General features: G+C 66.7%; 2 protein-coding genes and 1 long non-coding RNA gene across 3 annotated transcripts; all 3 read right to left on the bottom strand.

Moving 5' to 3' along the window:
• Positions 1 to 252: 252 nt before the first annotated feature.
• NEUROD4 (neuronal differentiation 4) lies at positions 253 to 1,242 on the bottom strand. Its single transcript, XM_066567837.1, has one exon. It carries the CDS (start codon positions 1,240 to 1,242, stop codon positions 253 to 255), a length of 990 nt encoding a protein of 329 aa, XP_066423934.1.
• Positions 1,243 to 14,938: 13,696 nt separating this feature from the next.
• Positions 14,939 to 16,004, bottom strand: LOC136568025 (uncharacterized). Its single transcript, XR_010785171.1, has 3 exons — positions 15,902 to 16,004; positions 15,447 to 15,615; positions 14,939 to 15,320 (listed from the first exon to the last, which is right to left on the bottom strand). It is a non-coding gene; the product is annotated as an uncharacterized lncRNA (long non-coding RNA).
• Positions 16,005 to 16,483: 479 nt separating this feature from the next.
• TESPA1 (thymocyte expressed, positive selection associated 1) lies at positions 16,484 to 21,577 on the bottom strand (the record flags this gene model as incomplete). The annotated part of the gene is made up of 9 exons (XM_066567557.1): positions 21,526 to 21,577; positions 18,476 to 18,697; positions 18,316 to 18,358; positions 17,827 to 17,867; positions 17,685 to 17,738; positions 17,437 to 17,473; positions 17,143 to 17,235; positions 16,856 to 17,064; positions 16,484 to 16,617 (listed from the first exon to the last, which is right to left on the bottom strand). Coding segments are annotated over exons 1-9 (885 nt in total), but the record flags the coding sequence as incomplete, so codon positions are not given.
• Between the last annotated feature and the right edge of the window lie 14 nt (positions 21,578 to 21,591).

Here is a 21,591-nt window from a genome sequence, read left to right as displayed (position 1 = left end):
GGGGACAGGGAGAGGATGGGCAATCCAAGGGCTGGACCTGGTGTCAGGATGGACGTCCTGGAGGTGGAAACACCTTTGGGAGCATCTCTGGGGGACTCAGCAGTGACCGACCAGAGTCCAGGACGGTTCCTGTGGCTCCTGGGGACAGCTGGGACAGCAGCGGTGGCAGCGGCCACCTCAGGGCCACATCCTGCAGAGATGCTGGGTCCATCCTGGGGACATCTCCCTGCCCCAAGCCTGTGTCCAGCCCCGCTACTCGTTGAAGATGGCGCCGAGCTGGGGCCCGGCCGCGTGGGGCGGGAAGGACTCGAAGGCGACGTCCAGCGGGATCTCGTAGCGGGGCACGGAGCCCTGGAAGTGCGAGCTGTGCCCATGGGCTGCGGCCAGGCTGACCGAGGGGTAGTGGGCCATGAAGGGGTAGGGCTTGTCCAGCTCGGGGGAGCCGTCCTGCTTCAGGGAGAAGTTCCCGCTGATGCTCAGGGGCGGCGTCAGGGGCCCCTCGTAGGGGGGCGTGGAGCAGTCAGAGGGGTGGCTCCCGAACGAAGCCTCCACCAGGCTCTTGAAGGCCGGCGGCTTCAGGTGCAGCAGGTGGGACTCCATGGAGCCGTAGGGAGGGCTGGGCAGCCCCTGGTAGCCGAAGGAGTGCCCGGGCAGGCCCGGCTCGCAGGGCTTCTCCTCCTGCTTCTCCAGGAAGAGCGGCTGCGGGCCCAGCTGCAGGCAGCCGGCCACCAGGTTGCTGGTGGGCTGCGACAGCCCCTTGCACAGCATCTCCACGAAGCTCTTCCCCTCGGGCGTCTGCCCGCTCTCCAGCACCTCGGACAGGGCCCAGATGTAGTTCCTGGCCAGCCGCAGCGTCTCGATCTTGGAGAGCTTCTGCGTTTTGGAGTAGCAGGGCATGACCCTGCGCAGGTTGTCCAGGGCGTCGTTCAGGCCGTGCATCCTCGTGCGCTCCCGGGCGTTGGCCTTGACCCGCCGCGCCCGGAACCGCTCCAGCCTGGCCTTGGTCATCTTCTTCTTCTTCGGGCCCCTCCTCTTGGGCTTCTCGCCCTCCTCTTCCTCCTCCTCCTCCTCCTCCTCCACGCTGTCGCGCTCCTCGGGCAGGGCCGGCAGCAGCGCGAAGGGAGCGCTCCTGGCGTCCCCCTGCTCCTTCAGCTCGGCCTTGGCTCCCGGCATTTCGCCCATCCAGGCCTGGCTGCTGACGAGCTCGGCCATGTCCGAGGGCTTGGCGCAGCTCTGGGGCATCTGCAAGGGAGGGACGGGGACGTGGGGATGGATCCCGGAGGGAGAATCCTCAGCACGGTGGGACAACCTCCCTCCAGACACAGCAGCAGCTTCTGCCCACTCCCAGCCCCTATGGATTCCTTTTCTCCACCTATGGATTCCTTTTCTCCACCTATGGATTCCTTTTTTCCACCTATGGCTTCCCTTTTTCCACCTATTTCCCTCTCAATTTCCAGCGGATTTTATCTGGGAGATGCTGACGCCTCTCCCTGAGCCCAGCAATGTCCCCGGAGCCTCCAGCCGTCCCATTCCGGGGTTATTCCCACTCCTGAATCCCTTCTTGTCACAACCTCCACCCCGACTGTCACACTGGGGGTGACAAAAGGGGGCTGGCAATTCCCGGTGGGAGATTTTCCTTCCCCGAGCCCCCCTTGCCCTCGGTGGCGGCCCCGGGTCCCCGTTAATCGGCCCCCCCAAATCCCATCACCGCCCCTGGCTCATTCCATAAAGCTTTAGCCCCTAAGCAGCTTTGCTGGAAGTGCTGCTCCCCTTTCCCGAGCATCCCACGCGGAAAATCCCACTTTTAATATGCGTGATGGGGCTCCCGGGCAGGATTAGGGTGTTAATTGCTGTCCTATCCCCAAAGGACCACGCGGCCCCAATTAACTCCTGGCGGAGCACCGGGGGTCTGGCGGAGGATGGGAAATCGGGGGTGGGGGGGGTGAGGGTGGGGAAGGATCGTTTTTGGGGTGAGGGGATGGCCCCGGTGAGATCTGCCCCAAAACGCTGCAGGTCTGCCCCAAAACCCCGCAGATCAGCCCCAAAACGCCGCAGATCTGCCCCAAAACCCCCCCAGGCTGCAGCCGGGGGTCCCTTTCCCCCCATCCTCGGGAATCTTCCCTCTCCTCGCTGCCCTCGGGGGGAAATCCCGAGGTTTGGGGCTCCCTTCTCGAGGGGAGCCCCGCGCCCCCGCCCCGCCCGGCGTTTCCAGGGGAAGTTCTCCCTTTGGAAGTCCCGCCGGAATTTTTAAGGGGATTTTGCTTTCTTCCTACAGAATACTGATTTAAAAATTAAAAAAGGAATTTCACGAAGCAGGAATTGCCTGAGGAAATCGCTTCCTTCGCCACCATCCCCCCCAGCGAGACCCCGGCTCCGCCAGCCCGGGGGTCACCGAACCCTCCTTGTGTCCCCCCCGGCCCCGGCCCCGGGACCGCGGCTCCGTCCCCAACGGGTACCGGGGGAGCGGCTGCGACCCCATCCCGCCCCTCTCCCCGCACCCCCGGCCGCTCAAACCCTCCCCAGGCCGGGGTCCCGCAGCTCCGCCGTCGGGGCAGAGCCCCCCGGGGGTACCGGGGGCACCGAGCGGCCGCGGAGCCCCCTCGGGGGCACCATGGGAGCGGGGCACGGAATCCCCGCGGGTCCCGGTCCGCCCTTACCTGGGCACCACAGCGAGTCCCCGCTGTCGCTTGTGTCACTCGCCCGGGGACATGGCGGGGTCAGCCCCGGGGGGCGCACCGGGAGCGCACCGGGAGCGCACCGAGCACCGGCGGCTCCGCGCTCGGGCGGTTTTGAGAGCTCCGCGCTGCCCGCGGCTCCTGCCCGGCCGCGGGTCCCGCGTGGCTCCTCCCACGGGGGGGAGTGACCGGGCCCGGCTCCTCCCGCCGCCCCACCGGGACCCCCACGGCAGCGCCCGAGCGTCCCGGGGCTGGGGAGTGACGAGGGGACACCCCCGGGTCTTGGGGACCCCTGGGTGGGGACACGGGGACACCCCCGGTTATTGGGGACCCCTGGGTGGGGGGCTCAGGGACACCCCCGGGTCTTGGGAACCCCTGGGTGGGGACTCGGGGACACCCCCGGTTATTGGGGACCCCTGGGTGGGGGGCTCAGGGACACCCCCGGGTCTTGGGAACCCCTGGGTGGGGACTCGGGGACACCCCCGGTTATTGGGGACCCCTGGGTGGGGACTCGGGGACACCCCCGGTTATTGGGGACCTCTGGATGGGGACTCGGGGACACCCCCGGTTATTGGGGACCTCTGGATTGGTCCCCTTGGATGAGCCCCTGGATGGACCCCCATGGATGGAGCCCCCCGATGGGGCCCCCCCGATGTCCCCCCCCAGTTTGCCCAGCCCCAGGACACCCCCGCCCCCAGGACACGATGTGACAATGCCACCAGTGCCACAGTCCTGGGGGTGTCCTCACCTGCCGCCCCCCCTCTGGTGACACCGAGGGTGACACTGCCCACCCCCCATTGCTGGCACTGCCCGGTGACACCGAGGGTGACACCGCCCCCCCCCCCCCATTGCTGGCACTGCCCGGTGACACCGAGGGTGACACCGCCCCCCCCCCCCCATTGCTGGCACTGCCCGGTGACACCGAGGGTGACACCGGCTCCCTCCTGGGTGCTGGTGGGGGGCGCGGGGGCTGCGACCCCCTCGCGGCTGTAATGAGAGCGCGAAGCGGAGCAATTAACGCTCGGCAGAGCCAGAAGGGGCCCGGCCGAGCTGGGGAAGGGACCCCGGGGCTCGGCAGCCCCTGGGAAGGGAGAGCAGGGGCAGGAAATGACTTCCCTCCCCGAAATTCCGGGGCTCCTGGGTCGTTTTACTCGGCCCGGGGACTGGGGGAGCCCCTCGGACCTGGGGTTTCCCCCACCTTGGGGCAGGAGCTGGAAGTGGGGGACAGCGGTGACACCCCCAAAGTCATCCCCCCCTGACCCCCTCCTCATCCATCCGCTGCTCCCCAAACCCCCGCCAGCCCCGCGGGACCCTTCCCCGCTGCCCGGGAGCGCTCGGCATGGCGGCAGGCCGGGATTACGGGGAATACTAATTAATTCATTAGTCGGCTCCCGGCTCCCTTCCCGGCGCGCGGCGCGGGCGGCAGGAACAGATTGCGGCCGATAAATCTGCCTGTTGCGGGCCCCCCCTGACAGATGGCTCCAACAGGTCCCGGCACCCGCACAAAGGGGCCGGTGGGCGCCCCGGGGAAGGGGGGACACGGGCCGGGCTCCCCCGGGGCCGCGGGACCCCCGGGGGGCGCTGGGCATTGTCTGCGCGGGGCACTGCGGCCCCCGGCCATTGTGCGGGGGCCCCGCAACTGTTGGGGTTACGGCGGCCGCGGCCCCCCCGGAACGCTCGGCAAAGATGTTCCCGTCCCTTCCCTTCCCTTCACTCGTCTCCTTCTCCACCCCTATTCCCTCCCCTTACCCCCTTCTCCTTCCTTTCTTCTTCCCCTTCTCCTTTCCCTTCCATTATCCCTTTTCCCTTCCTTTTCCCCTTCCTTTCTTTTTCCCCTTCCCCTTTCCTTTATCCCCTTCCCTTTTCCTTCCTTTCTTTTTCCCTTTCCCCTTTCCCTTATCCCCTTCCCCTTTCCCCCCTTCTCCTTCTCTTCTTCTTCCCCTTTCCTTTCCCCTTTCTCTTTCCCCTTCCCTTTCTTTTTCCCTTTTCCCTTCCCTTTCCCCTTCCTTTCTTTTTCCCCTTCCCCTTTCCTTTATCCTCTTTCCCTTTTCCTTCTTTTCTTTTTCCCCTTCCCCTTTCCCTTCTTTCCTTTACTTTTCCCCTTCTCCTTCCCTTATCCCTTTCTCTTCTCTTTCTTTTCCCCCTTCCCAAACCTTCCCCTGCCACCCCCAGGAACGGAACAGCCCCCCCAGCCCTGCCCGGGTGGGCACTGGGGGTCCCCGCGGTGGCACCAGGGAAGTGCCACCCGTGCCACCCGTGCCAAGGGCTGGGGGTCCCCAAATCTCCAGGACCCCCCCACTGCCACTCCCGGGGACCCCCACAAGGGTAGGGGGATGTCCCAGGAATCCTCCCCCCACCCCATTGAACCCTTCCCTCTCTGCCGCGGGGGCTCTGGGCAGTGCAGACCCCCAGGGATGGGCAGAGACCCCCAGGGAAGGTGAGGCAGGTCCTGAGTGCTCCTCTAATGGTCCCTCCCAAAACATCCCCCAAAACGAGAGCCTTCCTCAGGGAACCCCTGAAATCATCATCGTCATCATCATCATCATCATCATCATCATCATGAGCCGCGGGGGACAAGAACAGCGCCACCAGGATTTAGGGGGACGTGGAATCCTCCGGAAGGTTCCAGAAACTGAAACTCGGGATGCTCCACCTGATGACGCCTCCCGCGGACGCGGCTCCACCCGGGGCTGTTCCAGCTGGAAAAGGGGATGGAGCCTCCCCAGAGCCGCGGCTTGAGCCGAGTTTGGGGTGCTGAGAGCGAGGGGAGCCCATCCCAGCCCTGTCCCCGTGTCCCCTCCCGGGCCGGTGCCCTCGGTGCTCCTGCGGGGCCACGGCCTGGGAGGGAGGAAAATTTCCAGGGTAAATATCGGGAAAGGCCCCGCGGCCTCGAAGGGAGGAAAATTTCCAGGGTAAATATCGGGAAAGGCCCCGCGGCCCGGCTGGAATTCCTGGGCCCGCGCGGAAGCGCAATTAGCGCGTATTAACGGGGTCTAATTTAATCCCGGCAGCTGCGCCCAGGCCGCCTCATTTGCATAACACTGGGGAATGCAATTAGGGAGAAATGAGGGGCTGGGGGGCCCCGGGCTCGGGGAGGGCGGGGGGCTGCGGCCAGCGCTCGCTGACCCGTGCTTGTCACTTTGAGCGATGGTGGCACCGGCGGGAGGGGGCGCGGGGGCGGCGGGGACAAAGGGACGCTGTCCCCGGGGTCCCCCTTGGCGGAGTTTTGGGGTCTCCAACACCCCCCCCCCCGGGGGATCCAACCACGGGGTCCCGGAGCTCCGGGGGGAATTTCCCTGCCCCGGTGGAAATTGTGGAAATGCTGGAGAAGGGACACGTCAGGGGCTGGGGACACTCGGGAGGAACCTCCTGAGCCCCCAAAACCTGGGTGGCAGAGTGGGGAGCACCTGAGATGTGCGGGGTGAGCGTCTGGCACGGTTCCTGCCTCAGTTTCCCCTTCCTGAGGTTCCCCTTCCCCATTTTCCTGCTCCAGTTTCCCAGAGATGGGAAGGGGAGGGGAGAGTGCACACGCCCCCAGAAAGGGGCAGGGAAAAAAGAACTTTTTGGAGCAGAATCCCTGAGAGGGGCTTTTCCTGCTGGGAACACCCCAGAGGGGCTTTTGCTGCTGGGAACCCCCCAGAATCCCCGCAGGATTTCTTCCTGCTGGGAAAGTGGCTTGTGGGGGGGGTCCTGGGTGGGCTGGGGGTCCCTCGTGTCACCCCCCGAGGGGAGGTGGCAGCGCACAGGGAATCACAGAGGGAGTCTGAGTGGGAATCATCCATGGAATCACAGGGATTATCCATGGAATCGCAGGGATTATCCATGGAATCACAGGGAATCTCACGTGGAATCGCATGAAATCAGATTGGGAATCGCACATGGAATCACGCAGGGATTCACACATGGAATCACGCAGGGAATCACGCAGGGAGCCAAATTAAATCAGACTGAGAATTGCACACAGGATCACCCATGGAATCACAGGGAATCACCCATGGAGTCAGACAGGGAATCACATGAAATCAGATGGGGAATCACACATGGAATCACCCATGGAATCACACAAGGAATCACATGAAATCAAACAGGGAATCGCACATGGAATCACACATGGAATCACACAGGGAATCACATGAAATCAGATTGGGAATTGCACATGGAATCACACATGGAATCACATGAAATCAGATTGGGAATTGCACATGGAATCACACATGGAATCACACAGGGAATCACATGAAATCAGACCGGGAACCGCACATGGAATCGCACAGGGAATCCCATGAAATCAGACCGGGAACCGCACATGGAATCGCACAGGGAATCCCATGAAATCAGACCGGGAACCGCACACGGAGCCGCACGCGAGCGGCTCCCGCATCCCCGGGCCGGAGCTGACCTCTGCTGGCGGGAGCCCTCAGCAGCCGAGCCCCCCCCGGTGTCCCCCGGCCCGCTCGGGGCGTCCCCAGCGCCCCCAGCCCGGCGGCCGCGGGGATTTGGGGGAGCCGGGACTTGTCCAGGCTGGGATCCGCGGGAGGGGGGGCTCGAGAGGATTGGGAGAGTCAGGATTGGGGTTTGGCGCTGCCCGGGGGGGTTTGGAGAGTCAGGATTTGGGGTTTGGAGAGTCAGGATTTGGGGTGCTGGGAGGATTGGGGGTCCCAGGACCGGGGGCACTGCACAGCGCTGGAGTCCCAGGACACTGGGACAGGCGCACCCCGCACCCCTGGGTGCCACCCCAAGGTGCCCCCGCTGCTGTTTGGGGCCACGGCCACCCCTCAGACCCCCGGGGGATCCCCACAGGGGGGTCCCCGCTTCTTGGGACCGGTTCCTCCTGTCGCGACATTCCCAGGCCATGGAAAAGCTTCCTCCCCAGCCGCGCCGCCCCCGGCCGGGCTCGGAGGAGGAGGAAGAGGAGGAGGAGGAGAAGGAGGCGGCCTTGGCACAGGCGGGGGCACTGCTGGCTGGACGGCGACCGCGGGCCCCAGATGTTGAGCTGCGGGCACGGCTTTGCCCGTTTGGCAGCGTCCTCGCCCAGCTGCCGCCCCTGTCCCGCGGCTCCGCAGCCGGGGCTGCCGAACCCCCCCGGAACGGCCCCGGCTGTCCCCGGGGCCCGCGGCGACACCTGGGCCAGCCTGGCCCCGGCCCAGGCGTGGAGCGGCGCCGGCATTCCCGGAGGGAACGGGGATCCGCGCCAGCTCCGGGAAAATCCCCCGGGACGGGCGGCCCCGGCCCCTCCGCGGACACCGGGATGGGGATGGGGGCTTGGGGGGCGTTTGCCAGGGTCAGGGCAGAGATCCCGGGGGCCCCCCGGCTCCCCGCGCGGCTCCGTGCAGGGAGCGGGGATTTCCGGGGCCTTCCCAGGCAAATCCATTAATTACTCGATGAACCGAAATTAATTAGGATCGGTTCCTCCGAGCTCGGCTGCTCCGAGGCGGGTCCTGGCTGAGGCTGCAGCTCCAGGCTCCACATCCCGGCTGATCCGGGGGGGCTCCCGAGGGCACCGGGGATGGAGGGGACATCGCGGGGTGCTCCTTGTCCCTGCTCCATCCGAGGGAGCCCCAGAGCCACGCCACCCCATCCCACCCCATCCATCCGTCCATCCATCCATCCGTCCGTCCGTCCGTCCATCCATCCATCCATCCCGCCCCAGCCCCAGCCCGGCCTTCAGAGCCAGGACAAACCTTCCCTGGCCTCGGAGGTGCGGGGTAGGGGCTGGACCCGAGCCCCCCCCAATGCCCCCAGCGCCCCCAGTGCCCCCAGTGCCCCCCACTCCCTTTACTGGGGACATCGCGGCCTTTTGGTGCCACCGCTCCGGGCGGGGACACCCCGGGAGCCTGCAGGAGGTCACGTGTTTGGATGTCACCACCTGGCAGCTGATGACGTCACCTGGATGTCACCTGGATGTCACCGCCCTGCTGATCCCAAATCTCGGTGGGCTCCGCTGGGTTTTTCTGCTCCGTCCTTTATTTGAGGTCAATTCCCGGGATTTGGGGACAGCGTCACGCCCCAGGTGGCCGCAGGTGACATTTACACACCGGGTGGCCCCACCCCAGCAGCCAGAGCCCCAAATCACGCTCGGTTCCCCCTCGGGGGACGATGACAGCGACTTGTGCCGCCTCCCTGGGGACATCCCGGCCCTGCTCACCGCGAGTCCTTTCCTGGGGAAAAAACCAGAAAAAAATCCCCAGCCAAGGCAGCCGGAAAAGCAGATTTCTGTGAAGCTGTGAATTCTCTCACCTGCGCTGGGAGCTCGCACCGAATTCATTTTCCCGCCCCCACCGCGTCCCGGGGCCGGCTCCGCATCCCAGAGCTGGCACCAGGCGCCTTTCCCTGGAAAAACGGCCCAAAAAACGCCGGGTTTGGGAAAAAGCTGCCCGGCAGCGGTGGGAGGAGGCGCGGTGAGATGTCAGCCAGAGAGGAGGAGGAGGGTGAGGATGAGGCAGCTCTTCACACCGGGATGAGGCATTTCCCTGCGCCGGGAGGGGCCGGCTTTGCTCCGAGAGGGGATTTATTGAGGGGAAAATCCCAAATTTCGGGTGTTCCCCCAGCCGAGGAGAGCTGAGGGAGCTGGGGGTGACCAGGGAGCGGGAACAGAACCAGACGTCCTCTACTGGGCTCCCAAACTGGAAACCAGTGGGCACCAGTTCAGCCGCGTGCCCCTGTGGGGTTTTTGGGGGCTGACGGAACCGGGACCGGGCTCATCCCGGGGAGGGCCCGGGGTCCCTCGGGATCGTCCCACGGCTCCCAAAAACCACAGAGCTGCTCCCCCCCCCTCCCCTTCCCCGATCTCCCACTTCCCACGGAGCTGCCACCTCATCGCCGTCGCCATGGAAACCGCAGCCCCCCGCCCCCCCCCCGGGCACAGCCGGGGGGTGCCAGAGCTGCCAATCAACCCCGGCCCCCACCCACAGGACACCCGAGCATGGGGGATGGGACCAGGGTGGTCCCCGGGCATGGTCGGGGACCCCTCCCCTCCCCAGGGCTGGGGGTCACCCCCGCAGTGAGGAGGGACGGGAAAGGGACAAGGACGGGAGGCGCTGGGTGTGGCAGAGGGGACCGAGCTGTCCCCCGCCGGCCACCCAGGGGTCCCCGTGTTCCACCCCCCTGAGCTGGGGACCCCCGTGGGGACCCCGAGCTGTCCCTGCCCACCCTGGGAGAGCCCCGGGAGACTCCGACCCCCCCCCTCCTCAATGAGGGCCGGGCCCAGCTCCTGACTGGGACAGGGGCGGAGTTTGGGGACAGGGGAGGGGGTCTGAGGGGTGAGGTCTGCAGCTCTGGGGTTCGCAGGGCCCTGAGGCGCAGCTGGGCACAGCTGGGCACAGCTGGAGGGGTCCCCCATCCCTGGAGGGTCTCCGGGCTGGATGAGCATGGAAGGCACGGCTGAAGACCCCACAAGGGGCACGGGGATGAGGTTGGGGGTCCTCGGTTCATTGTGCGGGACCCCAGGAGAGCCCCCAGCCCCATTCCCCCCACCCGCGGGAGAGCCGGCAGGACACGAGGGGCGGCGTTTGGGATCGGCTTTATTTGGGATGTGCGGGGCGGGCAGGGGGTGCCTGGAGCGGGGAAAGCCTCGGGACGAGCCGGGAGCTCAGCGGGGCCGGCGGGGTCCGTCCCCCGGCCCTGGGGGGGCGCGGGCGGCGCTCACGGCTCACCTGGAAAGGAGAAAACGCAGCAGAGCTGAGCCCCGGCCCAGCCCCCCCGTCCCACCTTGGGACCCCCCAGCCGCCCCCCACCCCCTCCAGGCGCGGGGAGGGGCCGGGGGCCGTTTTAGGGGCGCTGACCTCGGGGCAGCTGCCCGAGGCCCCGTGCGCACCCGAAGACGAGGTTGCTCAGACGGTTCACCAGCCAGTTAATCGCGTCCATGAGATGAGACAGGGCCCCCTCGTTCTTCTTGGCTCCCTGCGCCTCTGCGGGGGCAAAACCGGGGGTCTCCAGCACCCCGAGGGGCTCCTCGCCCCCTCCTCGGGGTCCCCAACCCAGCCAGAGCGGTGGCACTGACGCCCAGCATGTCCTGACCCCCGTGTGACACCCTGGCGGTGCCACCGTCCCCTGTCCCGGCTCCCTCTGTGCCTGCGGGGTCTGACCCGCCCGTTCCCTCCCTGTCAGAGCCGGGACAGGGATTTGGGATCGTTCCCAACCCTCAGGAACAAACTGACCCGGCAGCACCAACCCCGCCTTGGAACAGAAACAGAACCCAAAGATCTGCCCTTCCCTGGGGGGATTTAGGGGGTCCCAAACCAGATCTGCCCTTCCCTGGGGGGTTTGGGGAGTTTTGGGGGGCTTGCAAACCTGCCAGTTTGCTTGCCAGTTCCACCAGGGCATCCACGTTGAGATCAGAGCCCTCAGAGCCCTCTTCGGGTTCCTCAGACTCCTCCGGGCTCTCTTCAGGATCTTCCGACTCTTCAGGGCTCTCTTCAGGATCCTCAGGCTCCTCTGGGCTCTCTTCAGGATCTTCCGACTCTTCAGGGCTCTCTTCGGGTTCCTCAGATTCTTCTGGGCTCTCTTCAGGATCCTCAGGCTCCTCTGGGCTCTCTTTGGGATCTTCCGACTCTTCAGGGCTCTCTTCAGATTCCTCGGATTCCTCTGGGTTCTCTTCAGGATCTTCCGACTCTTCAGGGCTCTCTTCAGATTCCTCGGATTCCTCTGGGTTCTCTTCAGGATCTTCCGACTCTTCAGGGCTCTCTTCAGGATCCTCGGATTCTTCAGGACTTGCTTCAGGTTCCTCAGATTCTTCAGGGCTCTCTTCAGGATCCTCAGATTCCTCTGGGCTCGCTTCGGGATCTTCCGACTCTTCAGGGCTCTCTTCGGATTCCTCGGATTCCTCAGAGCTCTCTTCAGGATCCTCGGATTCTTCAGGACTTGCTTCGGGATCCTCAAACTCTTCAGGGCTCTCTTCAGGATCCTCAGACTCCTCCGGGCTCGCTTCGGGATCCTCGGATTCCTCAGGGTTCTCCTCGGGTTCCTCAGGTTCTGCAGGGCTCACCTCAAGCTCCTCCACCTCCTGGGGTTCTTCCTCAGGGTCCAGCAGCCCCAGCAGCTCCTGGGGTTTCTCCTCGGGTTCCTCCTCGGGGTCCAGCAGCTCCAGGGGTTCCTCCTCGGGGTCCAGCAGCAGCCCCAGCAGCTCCTGGGGTTTCTCCTGGGGTTCCTCATTGGGGTCCAGCAGCTCCAGGGGTTCCTCCTCAGGGTCCAGCAGCCCCAGCAGCTCCTGGGGTTTCTCCTGGGGTTCCTCATTGGGGTCCAGCAGCTCCAGGCTTCCCTCCTCGGGATCCAGCAGCTCATGGGCTCCCACATGGGGGTCCAGCAGGTTGCCGAGCTCCGCCAGGAGCCCGTCTGAAGTCGGCTCCTCCACGGGGCCTGCGGGAGGAACAGGAGAGGTGGCATCGCCCACCTGGGTGGGGGTCGGGAGCCCCAGGACCCCTCCCCTGTTTGGGGACACCCCAGGCACCCTGACCTCCCTCCTGCATCCATCAGAACCCACCCAGTGCCACCCCAACACCACCACGATGCCACCCCAGGGCCACCCCCGGTGCTGCCAGCCCCGGTGCCACCCCAGGGCCACCCTGCTGCCACCCCGTGTCCCCCGGCTCACGGGCAGTGGCCAGGCTGCCGGCGAGCCCGGCCAGCAGCAGCGCTGCCCAGAGCTTCAGCATCGCGGCCATTCCGGGCACGGATCGGGCGGCGGCGGCGGGAGAGCCGGGGATGAGCCGGGACCGGACGGGATCGCGACCGGGAGAGCCGGGGATGAGCCGGGACCGGGGGCTCTGCCCCTTATGAAGGGGCTGGGGCAGGGCTCGGGCACGTGGGGATTTTCCAGGTGTGGGCAGGTGCCCGTGCCAGGGCGGGATTAGCCCGGATTAGCCCCGCAGCCCCCCCGGGCCAGCCCAGCCCCAGCCCGGGGCAGTTCCTGACCCTCCCAGAGCTCCGTGGATCCCATTCCAGAGTCCCCCAGAGCATCCCAGGGCACCCCAGAGCACCCCAGAGTGTCCCAGGGCACCCCAGAGTGTCCCAGGGCACCCCTGGACACCCCACATGCCCTCCCAGGCCCCCCCACTCTCCAGCACTGGGTTTTCAGGCACCTGGTGGGGAAAGGACAGGAGGGGACATTTGGGGGGCATTTGGGGACATGGAGGGACACGGGATGGAGGGACAGAGGGGATGGAGGGACATGGAGGACATACAGCCAGGACAGGGAGTGACCATGGGCTGGACATGGCCAGGACAGGGAGTGACCATGGACTGGACACAACAAGGACCTGGAATGACCACGGGCTGGGTCCATGCCAGGACACAGAGTGACCACGGTCTGGACGTGGGCAGGACATGGAATGACCACAGGCTGGACATGGCCAGGACAGGGAGTGACCATGGATGGAACTGGGGATGGATGTGGGATAGGGATGGGGATGGATGGGGCTGGGTGTGGATGGGGATGGAATTAATTGGGGATGGAATCGGGGATGGAATTGGGGATGGAATCGGGGATGGAATTGGGGATGGCTGTGGACAGGGATGGGGCAGGACGTGGTGCCCGTGGGGATGGAATTGGGGATGGAATTGGGGATGGAATCGGCGATGGCTGTGGACAGAGATGGGGCAGGACGTGGTGCCCGTGGGGATGGAATTGGGGATGGATGTGGGATAGGGATGGGGATGGAATTGGGGATAGGGATGGGGCAGGACGTGGTGCCCGTGGGGATGGAACTGGGCATGGAATTGGGGCTGGATGTGGTGCCAGTGGGAGCAGAGCAGAGCCCGTACCAAAGCCAGCCCCAAATGTAGGACACGGGGCCCTGCTGGCAGCTCCCCCCACTCCTTCCCTGCCCCCCCAGCAGCTCCTGCTCCCCGTGGGAAGCGGCTCCCACGGCTTGGCCACATCCTTCCTCTTGGCTGCCGAGCCGGGGGATGAATCCTGGGTGGTTTCCATCATCCCAGCGCCCGAGGGAGGATTTGTGCCACCTTCCTGCCTGTTCCTGGCGGCTCAGAGAGCCCCGTTCATTCCCGGTGGGAACAGGAGGGTGAGGAGAGCCCAGCCGTGCCCCGGGCAGGGATTTGGGGCAGCCAGATCCGGGAGGCAGAGCCAGAGCCCCCGTCAGGGAATTGGAATCCTGGAGCAGGGACTTAATCCCCAAAGTCCCCTTAATCTCCCAAAGGGGAGACAGAAACATCTCATGGCAAGAGGAGCCTCTTTGTGCTGCTCCAGCACCCAGAAGTTCCCCATCCCAGAGGATTAATTAATCCTAAATGGCACCAAAATCCCCTTAAAATCCTCCTGGGAAGCACCACGGGCTCCAAGGTGGCCATGAAATGTGCTGGAGCTGCTGATCTCTCCATGGAGAGCTGGAGGAAGATGTCCCAGCATGTCCCCAACCCCATCCCTGTCCCAGCCTGGTTCTGGGTGGGATGGGACCAGCCCTGGGTGTCCCAGGGATGGGTGACATCCCCAGGGGTTCATGACATCTGCCAGGGGTTGGTGACATCCCCAGGGGTTGGTGACATCTGTCAAGGGTTGGTGACATCTGCCAGGGATTGGTGGCACCCCCAGGGGTTGGTGACATCTCCAGGGGTTGGTGACATCCACCAGGGGTTGGTGACATCTGTCAAGGGTTGGTGACATCTGCCAGGGGTTGGTGACATCCCCAGTGGTTGGTGGCACCCCCAGGGGTTGGTGACATCCCCCAGGGATGGTCCCTGAGCTCAGCTCTGCCCACCGAGGCTCTCCCAGAGGTGTCCACAGCCCCTCCAGGCTCTCCCAGCTAATCCCGGGTTTATTTTTGGGCTGAGCCAGGGCTGGGCAGAGCCAGGGCAGGGAATGGGAACCGGGATGGGGCTGGGGTCCCACACGGTCCTGGGTGAATCCCAGACCAGCCAGGTCCATCCCGGGGCAGCCCTGGTGGGACAGGAGCATCCCTCCCTCAGGATTTGGGATGTGGCCCCGGTGCCGGAGGGGCCGCGGGGATAATCCCAGATGATCCCAGCCTGGCCGCTCTCCATGGGGAAGCCCCGGGGCTGTTGATCCTCTGGGATTTCCCTTTCCCAGGAGCTGCAGCCGCTGCCACCACCGAGGGTCCCGGGGGGTGGCCAGGACAGGGACAGCGACAGCGACAGCCCGGCCACAAAGGGACCGTGGTGGCTCCTTCCCAACAGCCCGGCCACGAAGGGACCGTGGTGGCTCCTTCCTGAGCTCCTGGGGTGACAGTGACATGGGAGCTGTCCCCGGGCAGGGCTGATGCCACCCCCCCAGCATGGACACAGCCACCGAGCCATCCCTTGGGGGACTTTATTGGGTCCCCACCCCCTCTGGCACAACCAACCAAAGTGCAAGTGACGTCCCCAAGGGCTGGTGGGGACACGTCCCCGCTGCAGACCCCGAGCCACAGGGCTGGGGGACGAGGAAGGGACAAAAAACGGGGCAAAATCCCGAATCCGGAGGTTTATCCGTGCCAAACACCCACACGTGCACACACACACGCACACGCACACGCACACGTGTCACACGCGTGTCCAAAACGTCCGTGGGACACCCGGCCGAGGCCACACGTCCTCCTGAGGTGGCCTCGGGTCACGGAGTCGGGGCCGGCGGTGCCGAGGCCGGGAGCGGCTCCTCCCCAAAGCCGCTGCTGTCCGAGCGCCCGTGGAGCAGGGAGCCTGCGGGGACACGGGGGGGACAGGGCGGGGACACGGTGGGGACAGGGCCGGGACATGGGGGGGACAGGGCAGGGACACAGTGGGGAGCCCGTGCCCCCCAGGAGGGTGGGGAAGACCCCAACTCACTCCTGATAAAGGAATGGGGGAACCGGGCGGCTTTTTCGGGGGCACCGTCACCCTCATCCTCATCATCATCATCATCATCATCCTCATCATCATCCTCATCGTCATCATCATCATCATCATCCTCATCGTCATCACCGTCGTCCTCCTCCTCCTCCTCCTGGCTCAGCACCTGCGGGGGTGGCTGCGGGCTCAGCTGTCACCGCTGCCGTGACAAAGGCGCGGCCCCGCACTGGGGGCGCGTCCCCCGTGTCCCCACGCGTGACCCGGCCCGGGCCTGTGCGTGCCTGACCCCGCTGCCCCCCCCGGCTCCCCCCGGGCCCGGCTCCGCCCCAGCTCTGAATCATTTAAACCTTAAAAGCCTGCGAGGCTCCGGGGACATTTCCCGCTCCAGCTCCTTCCCCGCGCCAGCCGGGGGGGGCCCTTCCTCCCCTCCTCCTCCTCCTCCTCCTCCTCACCTCCTCCAGCTCGAAGGACTCGGCCGCTCCTCGGGGGTCGGGGGGCGAGGGGCCCCTCCCGGGGGTCTGCAGCCCCAGGGGACCCCCCCGCAGCCCAGCGCCGTGTCCCCCACCCCTCGCGGTGTCCCCCGGGTGTCCCCGAGCGCCGAGGCCGGGCTGGCCCGGGGGTCGCAGCCCCGGGGGTCGCTGGGGGGTGACCGCCGCCCTGCTGGCGTGCGGGGACGCGGTGACACCGCCCCGCGGGTCCACTGGCCCCCCCCGCGCTGCTGCCGCCGGGCACGGAGCCCCCCCGCGCCCCCAGACCCCCCGGCCGTGGGGACGGCAGCGCTCGGGGTGTCCCCAGGGTGTCCCCGCACGGGGTGGCCTCGGGGACAGCCAGCACCGCCCCGTGTCCGTGTCGCCGCCCCCCCGGCAGCGCTCGGGGGTCCCGCCCGGCCCCGACCGGAGCCCCCCCGGGCCGGGGGCGCTGCGGGGACCGGGGGTCGCCCCCCGCGCGGTGTCGCCGCTGTGTCCCCCCCACGTGCAGAGGCACAGCGAGGACACCGCGCGCTTCAGGCGCTCCCCGGGCCGCGCCCCGCGGGGCTCGGCGCTGTCGGGGATGTCGCGACAGGGCCGGGGGGGGGCGATGCGCTGCAGGGGGGTCCGCGACACGTGGGAGTAGAGGCAGAAGAAAGCGTCGGCGGTGGCAGCCAGGGCCTGGACCTGCTGGAAGCGACCTGGGGGCGACATCGGGGGGTCGGGGGGCTCGGGTGGGTGGGGGGACTGGGAGGGTCCCCACAGCTCCCGCCCGGGGAAACTGAGGCACGGCAGCGATTTCCCACCGCCGATAGGAGCAGTTAGTGCGTCCCACCCCGCAGCTCGGGGGGCTCAGGGTGATCCCCCCAATTCCCGCCCGGGGGAAACTGAGGCACGAGAGGGGACAGCGGGAACAGCGGGGACAGCGGTGGCACGCACTGGCCAGCAGCAGGCAGGGATCCTCCAGCTCCAGGCGCCGCAGTTGGGCCCGCAGGAAGAGCCCGAGGTCGATGCCGCTGGCGCAGGACGGGCCCGAGAAGAAGCGGGGGGGGACCCGCGACGCCAGCCCCGGGTCGCTGCCCACGAAGCCGAGGCTGTGCAGGATCTCCTCGGCGTCCGAGTGCCACCAGGCCAGCACCGCGGCCAGGCTGCGGGAGGGGACAGCCCCGCCTCAGCCCCGCCGGGGGACACCGGGGTGGCACCGATCCCGAGAGCCCCAGCCCTACCTGGAGCTGCTGGGGGCACCGGAGGGGACACCGGAGGGGACACCGGAGGGGACACTGGAGGCCGTGCTGTCCCCAGGGCTCAGGTGCAGAACCCTGCACAGGGAGGGGACACCGGAGGGGACATCGGAGGGGACACCAGAGGGGACACTGGAGGCCCTGCTGTCCCCAGGCCTGACCCGCCAGTCCCACTGACTCCTACACGGCGAGGGGACAGTGCCAGAGGGACACATGGGGACAGTGTCCCCTGCCCTGCCCTGCCCTGCCCTGCCAGCCCCCCCGGACCCCAAATCTCACCTGCCCGCGGCCTGGGGGCTCCCCGGGAGCAGCAGAGCTGGAAAAAGGGAGGGAGGGGACAGCAGGGGGTGACTGGCGCTGGTTTGGGGACACGTCCCGCTCTTGTCACAGCCCCCGGGGGACGCAGAGCTTGGGGACAGCCCCGCCACACCCGAGCCCTCCTGGAGGAGCTGATGGTGGCTGTCCCCAGCCCCGTGTCCCCTCGGGGGGTGGCGGTGACACCGCGGGACCCCGGGACGGGCCGGTACCTTCAGCTCCCAGGCCCAGCTCGTCCTCCAGGCTGGTCCCGCTGCTGCCACCCCCTGCGGGAGAGGGAGGGGACACTCTGCGACACCCCAGAGCCGCAGCCCCGCGGCCCTTGGGGACAGGGAGGGGACAGAGCTGACGTACCGCAGGGTCCCGGCCATCCCGGCTCGTCCAGCGGTGCCGCCCTGGCCAGAGCACGGCCCCGGTCACGGCCCCGGTAACGGCCCCGACCCAAGCCCCGAGCCCGTCCCGGGGGAGCGGAGGTGGCACAGGACAGCAGAGCGTGGCGGGGTGGGGACAGGGACACGCAGGGGACAGGCGGGGACAGGCGGGGGCTGTGCTCGCTTTTGGGTCTCCTCAGCACATCCCCAACCGCAGGGACCCCAGACCCCCCTGAGACCCCAGACCCCCGTGAGACCCCAGACCCCCGTGAGACCCCCAAGGCGGTGTGGGGGGAAGATGCCACCACCCCACAGCTCTGGGGACATCCCGGTGTGGCCACGTGGGGGTCACACATCGCTGTCCCCCCCCCCCCCCCCATGTGCAGCTCCAAACCAGAGCCTCGCCCCCTCCCCAAATCCCCTGGGACGGGGGGGCTGTGACCCCCGGTGACCCCCGGGTGTTCCCCCTCACCCGCAGTCCCGCAGCCACGTCCGGACCCTGCAGCAGAGACCTCCTGGGGGGACACAGAGGCCGTGAGGGGACCCAGGGAGGGGACCCAGCCCGGGGGGGTCACAAAGGTCCTGAGGGGACCCAGCCCGGGGTCCCCCGTGCCCCCCAGGCTGGCCCTGACCTTCCAGGACAGCGTGGTCCGGCTCTGGTGGCTCCCAGGGGACAGCGGCCGCCTCCTGCTCCTCTTCCTCCTCCTCCTCCTCCTCCTCTTCCTCCTCCTGGTCCCGCTCGCCCTCGGGGCTGCGCCAGCCCCGGCTCTGCCGGGCCCATGCGCGGCGCCTCTGCCACGAGGAGGGGCCGAGCACCGGGGGTCCCTCCATGGCCGGGGGGGCCGGGGGCGTCCCTGGGGGACAGGAGGGACGTGAGGGACCGGGGGGGGTGGGGGGAGGCACCGGGGATTGCACGGGCAGGGGCAGGGTGGGCTCGGGGCAGTTCAGGGTGGGCTTGCGCCATCCCAGGGTGGGCTCGGGGCAGTTCAGGGTGGGCTCAGGGCATCCTGGGGTGGGCTCTGGGCAGTGGGTGGGCAGCTCCCCAAATCCCAAATCCCACTCCCCTCAGCACTGCCCGGCTCCAGGGGTGGGTGGGCAGATTGCCCCCATCCCAAATCTCCAAATCCCAAGTCCCAAATCCCCAAATCCCCAATCCCAGAATCCCCAAATCCCCCAATCGCAGACCCCTCGGCACTGACCGGCTCCGGGGTGGGTGGGCAGCTCCCTCCCATCCCAAATCCCCAAATCCCCAATCCCAGAATCCCCAAATCCCCCAATCGCAGACCCCTCGGCACTGACCGGCTCCGGGGTGGGTGGGCAGCTCCCTGTGCCCCTCCAGGGCCCGTGGGCAGCCCAGCCGCCTCCTGCCCCCCCGCGCCCCGCCCGGCCCCCATCCGTCGTCAGCGGAGCGGGAGGAAACTCATCGGCTTGGAAGAGGAAATTAACAAAAAAATCAACAGCCCAAAGCTCAAACGTCGCCCCACATCCGCCACCGCCGCGGGAAAAGCTCCTGAGGGCAGCCTGGGCACCCCTGGCACCTCCCGAGGGGTCCCTGATTGTCCCAAAGTGTCCCCAACCTTCCCAAAGGGTCACAAACTTTCCCAAAGGGCCCCCAACCTTCCCGAGGTGTCCCCAACCCTCCCAAGGTGTTTCAAACTTTCCTAAGGGTCCCAAACTTCCCCAAAGGGTCCCCAACCTTCCCCAAAGGGTCCCCAACCTTCCTTTAGGGTCCCTGACCTTCCTGAGGGAAGGGGGTGATGGCAAAGCCACCCTGGTTTTGGGGGGTGACAAGGAGGGGCTTTCCCTGGCAGTTGTTTTCCAAGCTGGGATGGCACCTCCAGTGCCAGGGGGACAGCACAGGGTGACAGGGACATCCCCAGCGTGGGGACAGCACTGGGTGACAGGGACATCCCCAGCGTGGGGACAGCACTCACCTCACGGCCACCGAGGCGCCAGCCCTGGCCCCTCATCCATTCCAACGGGTCCCCAAGGAGCTGGAATCGCCAGGAGCTGGGATCTCAACAAGCTGGGATCTCAACAAGCTGGAATTGCCAGGAGCAGGAATTCTCTGGAGTTGGAATTGCCAGGAGATAGAATTGCCAGGAGCTGGATCCCCCAGGGGCTGGATTTCCTAGGAGTTGGGGACCTCAGGAGTTGGATCCCCCAGAATTTAGAATCTCCAGAATCTAGAATCTCCAGGAGCTGGAATTCCCAGGATCTGGAATTCCCAGAATCTGGAATCCCCAGAATCTGGAATTCCCAGGATCTGGAATCCCCAGAATCTGGAATCCCCAGAATCTGGAATTCCCAGGAACTGAAATTCCCAGGATCTGGAATCCCCAAGATCTGGAATCCCCAGGATCTGGAATTCCCAGGATCTGGAATTCCCAGGAACTGAAATTCCCAGGATCTGGAATCCCCAGGACCTGGAATCCCCAGGATCTGGAATCTCCAAGATCTGGAATCCCCAGGATCTGGAATCCCCAGGACCTGGAATCCCCAGGACCTGCACACCCCAGCACCTCTGTCAGTCCCCAGGGCCGTGTCCCCGAGGCTCGGGTGCCACCGGTGACAGCGACAGCGACAGTGACCCCGAGGCACGGGCGCTGCCCCAGCCGCGATCCCGTCAAAAAAGGCAAAGCAGCTCCAGCAGCTCCGGGCCGGCAGCGCCGCGCCCGCGCCTCGGGATATTTTTAGCCCGGGAGTGTTTAAAGTGGATAAAGCCCCGAATTAAGCGATCCTTCAGCCCGGCCCGGGAGGCGGGGAGGGGGGACGGGAACATCCCACGGGAATAACCCCGGGGGGACGGGAATATTCCTGGGGAGGATGGAAAGAGCTCTGGGGAGGATGAAAAGAGGCCTGGAAGGACGGGAATATTCCTGGGAAGGACGAGAATATCCCCGGGGAGGATGGGAATATTTCTGGGACGGATGGGAAGAGCCCAGGAACGATGGACAGATCCCCTGGGAAGGACAGACATGTCCCCAGGAGGGACAGACACATCCCCAGGAAGGATGGACAGATCCCCAAGGAGGGACAGACACCACCCTGGACAGATCCCTCCGGCCTCGCCCTCTCCCCGCTCCAGGCTGGGAGAACGGCCCCGTCCTGTCCCCCCTGTCACATCCCACCCACGGCTGGCCCCAAGAATGTCCCCAGGGGGGTCCCAAGGGTGTCCCCAAGACTGTCCCCAAAGATGCCCCCAGGATGTCCCAAAGGACACCCCCAAGGATGTACCCAAGAGTGTCCCCAAGGGTGTCCCAAGGGTGTCCCAAGGGTGTCCCCAAGGCTGTCACCCAAGCACGGCCAAGGGACCCGCAGCGCCACCAGGGCGTGGCCATTGGCACTCGCTGGCAGCCTCGGGGGGGGCTCCCGGTTCAGCGCAACCCCCCCGGTGTCCCCTCCTCCCACCCCCCTCATTCCCTCAGGGGGGGCCTCGGGGGGGTCAGGGGGGGCCTCTCCCACCCAAAATTCCCGACGAGCTCCGGGATGGGGCTGGGGGCGTCACACTGGCCTTTGGGGGAGGACCCCCCCCTCCCCAAAACCGCAGCACCTTTATCCGGTCCCCGGCACCCAGGGGATGCCAGCGCTGCCCCGGTGCCCCCCCCGGGACCCCCGGAGCTGGCGGGGGGGGCACGGCGGGGCTCGGGCGGCCCCCCGGGCCCCCCCCCGCCTGACCTACTTAGCGGATTCCTGCCGGCAGATCCCGGCAGCCGCCCGGGCTCCGGCTCCATGAATAAGTGATGGG

Source organism: Molothrus aeneus, chromosome 30 (assembly GCF_037042795.1).
Source record: "Molothrus aeneus isolate 106 chromosome 30, BPBGC_Maene_1.0, whole genome shotgun sequence".
In the NCBI taxonomy this organism is placed as follows: domain Eukaryota; kingdom Metazoa; phylum Chordata; class Aves; order Passeriformes; family Icteridae; genus Molothrus; species Molothrus aeneus.
Note: the sequence above shows the minus strand (reverse complement) of the source record. Positions and strands in the feature narration are given on the sequence as shown.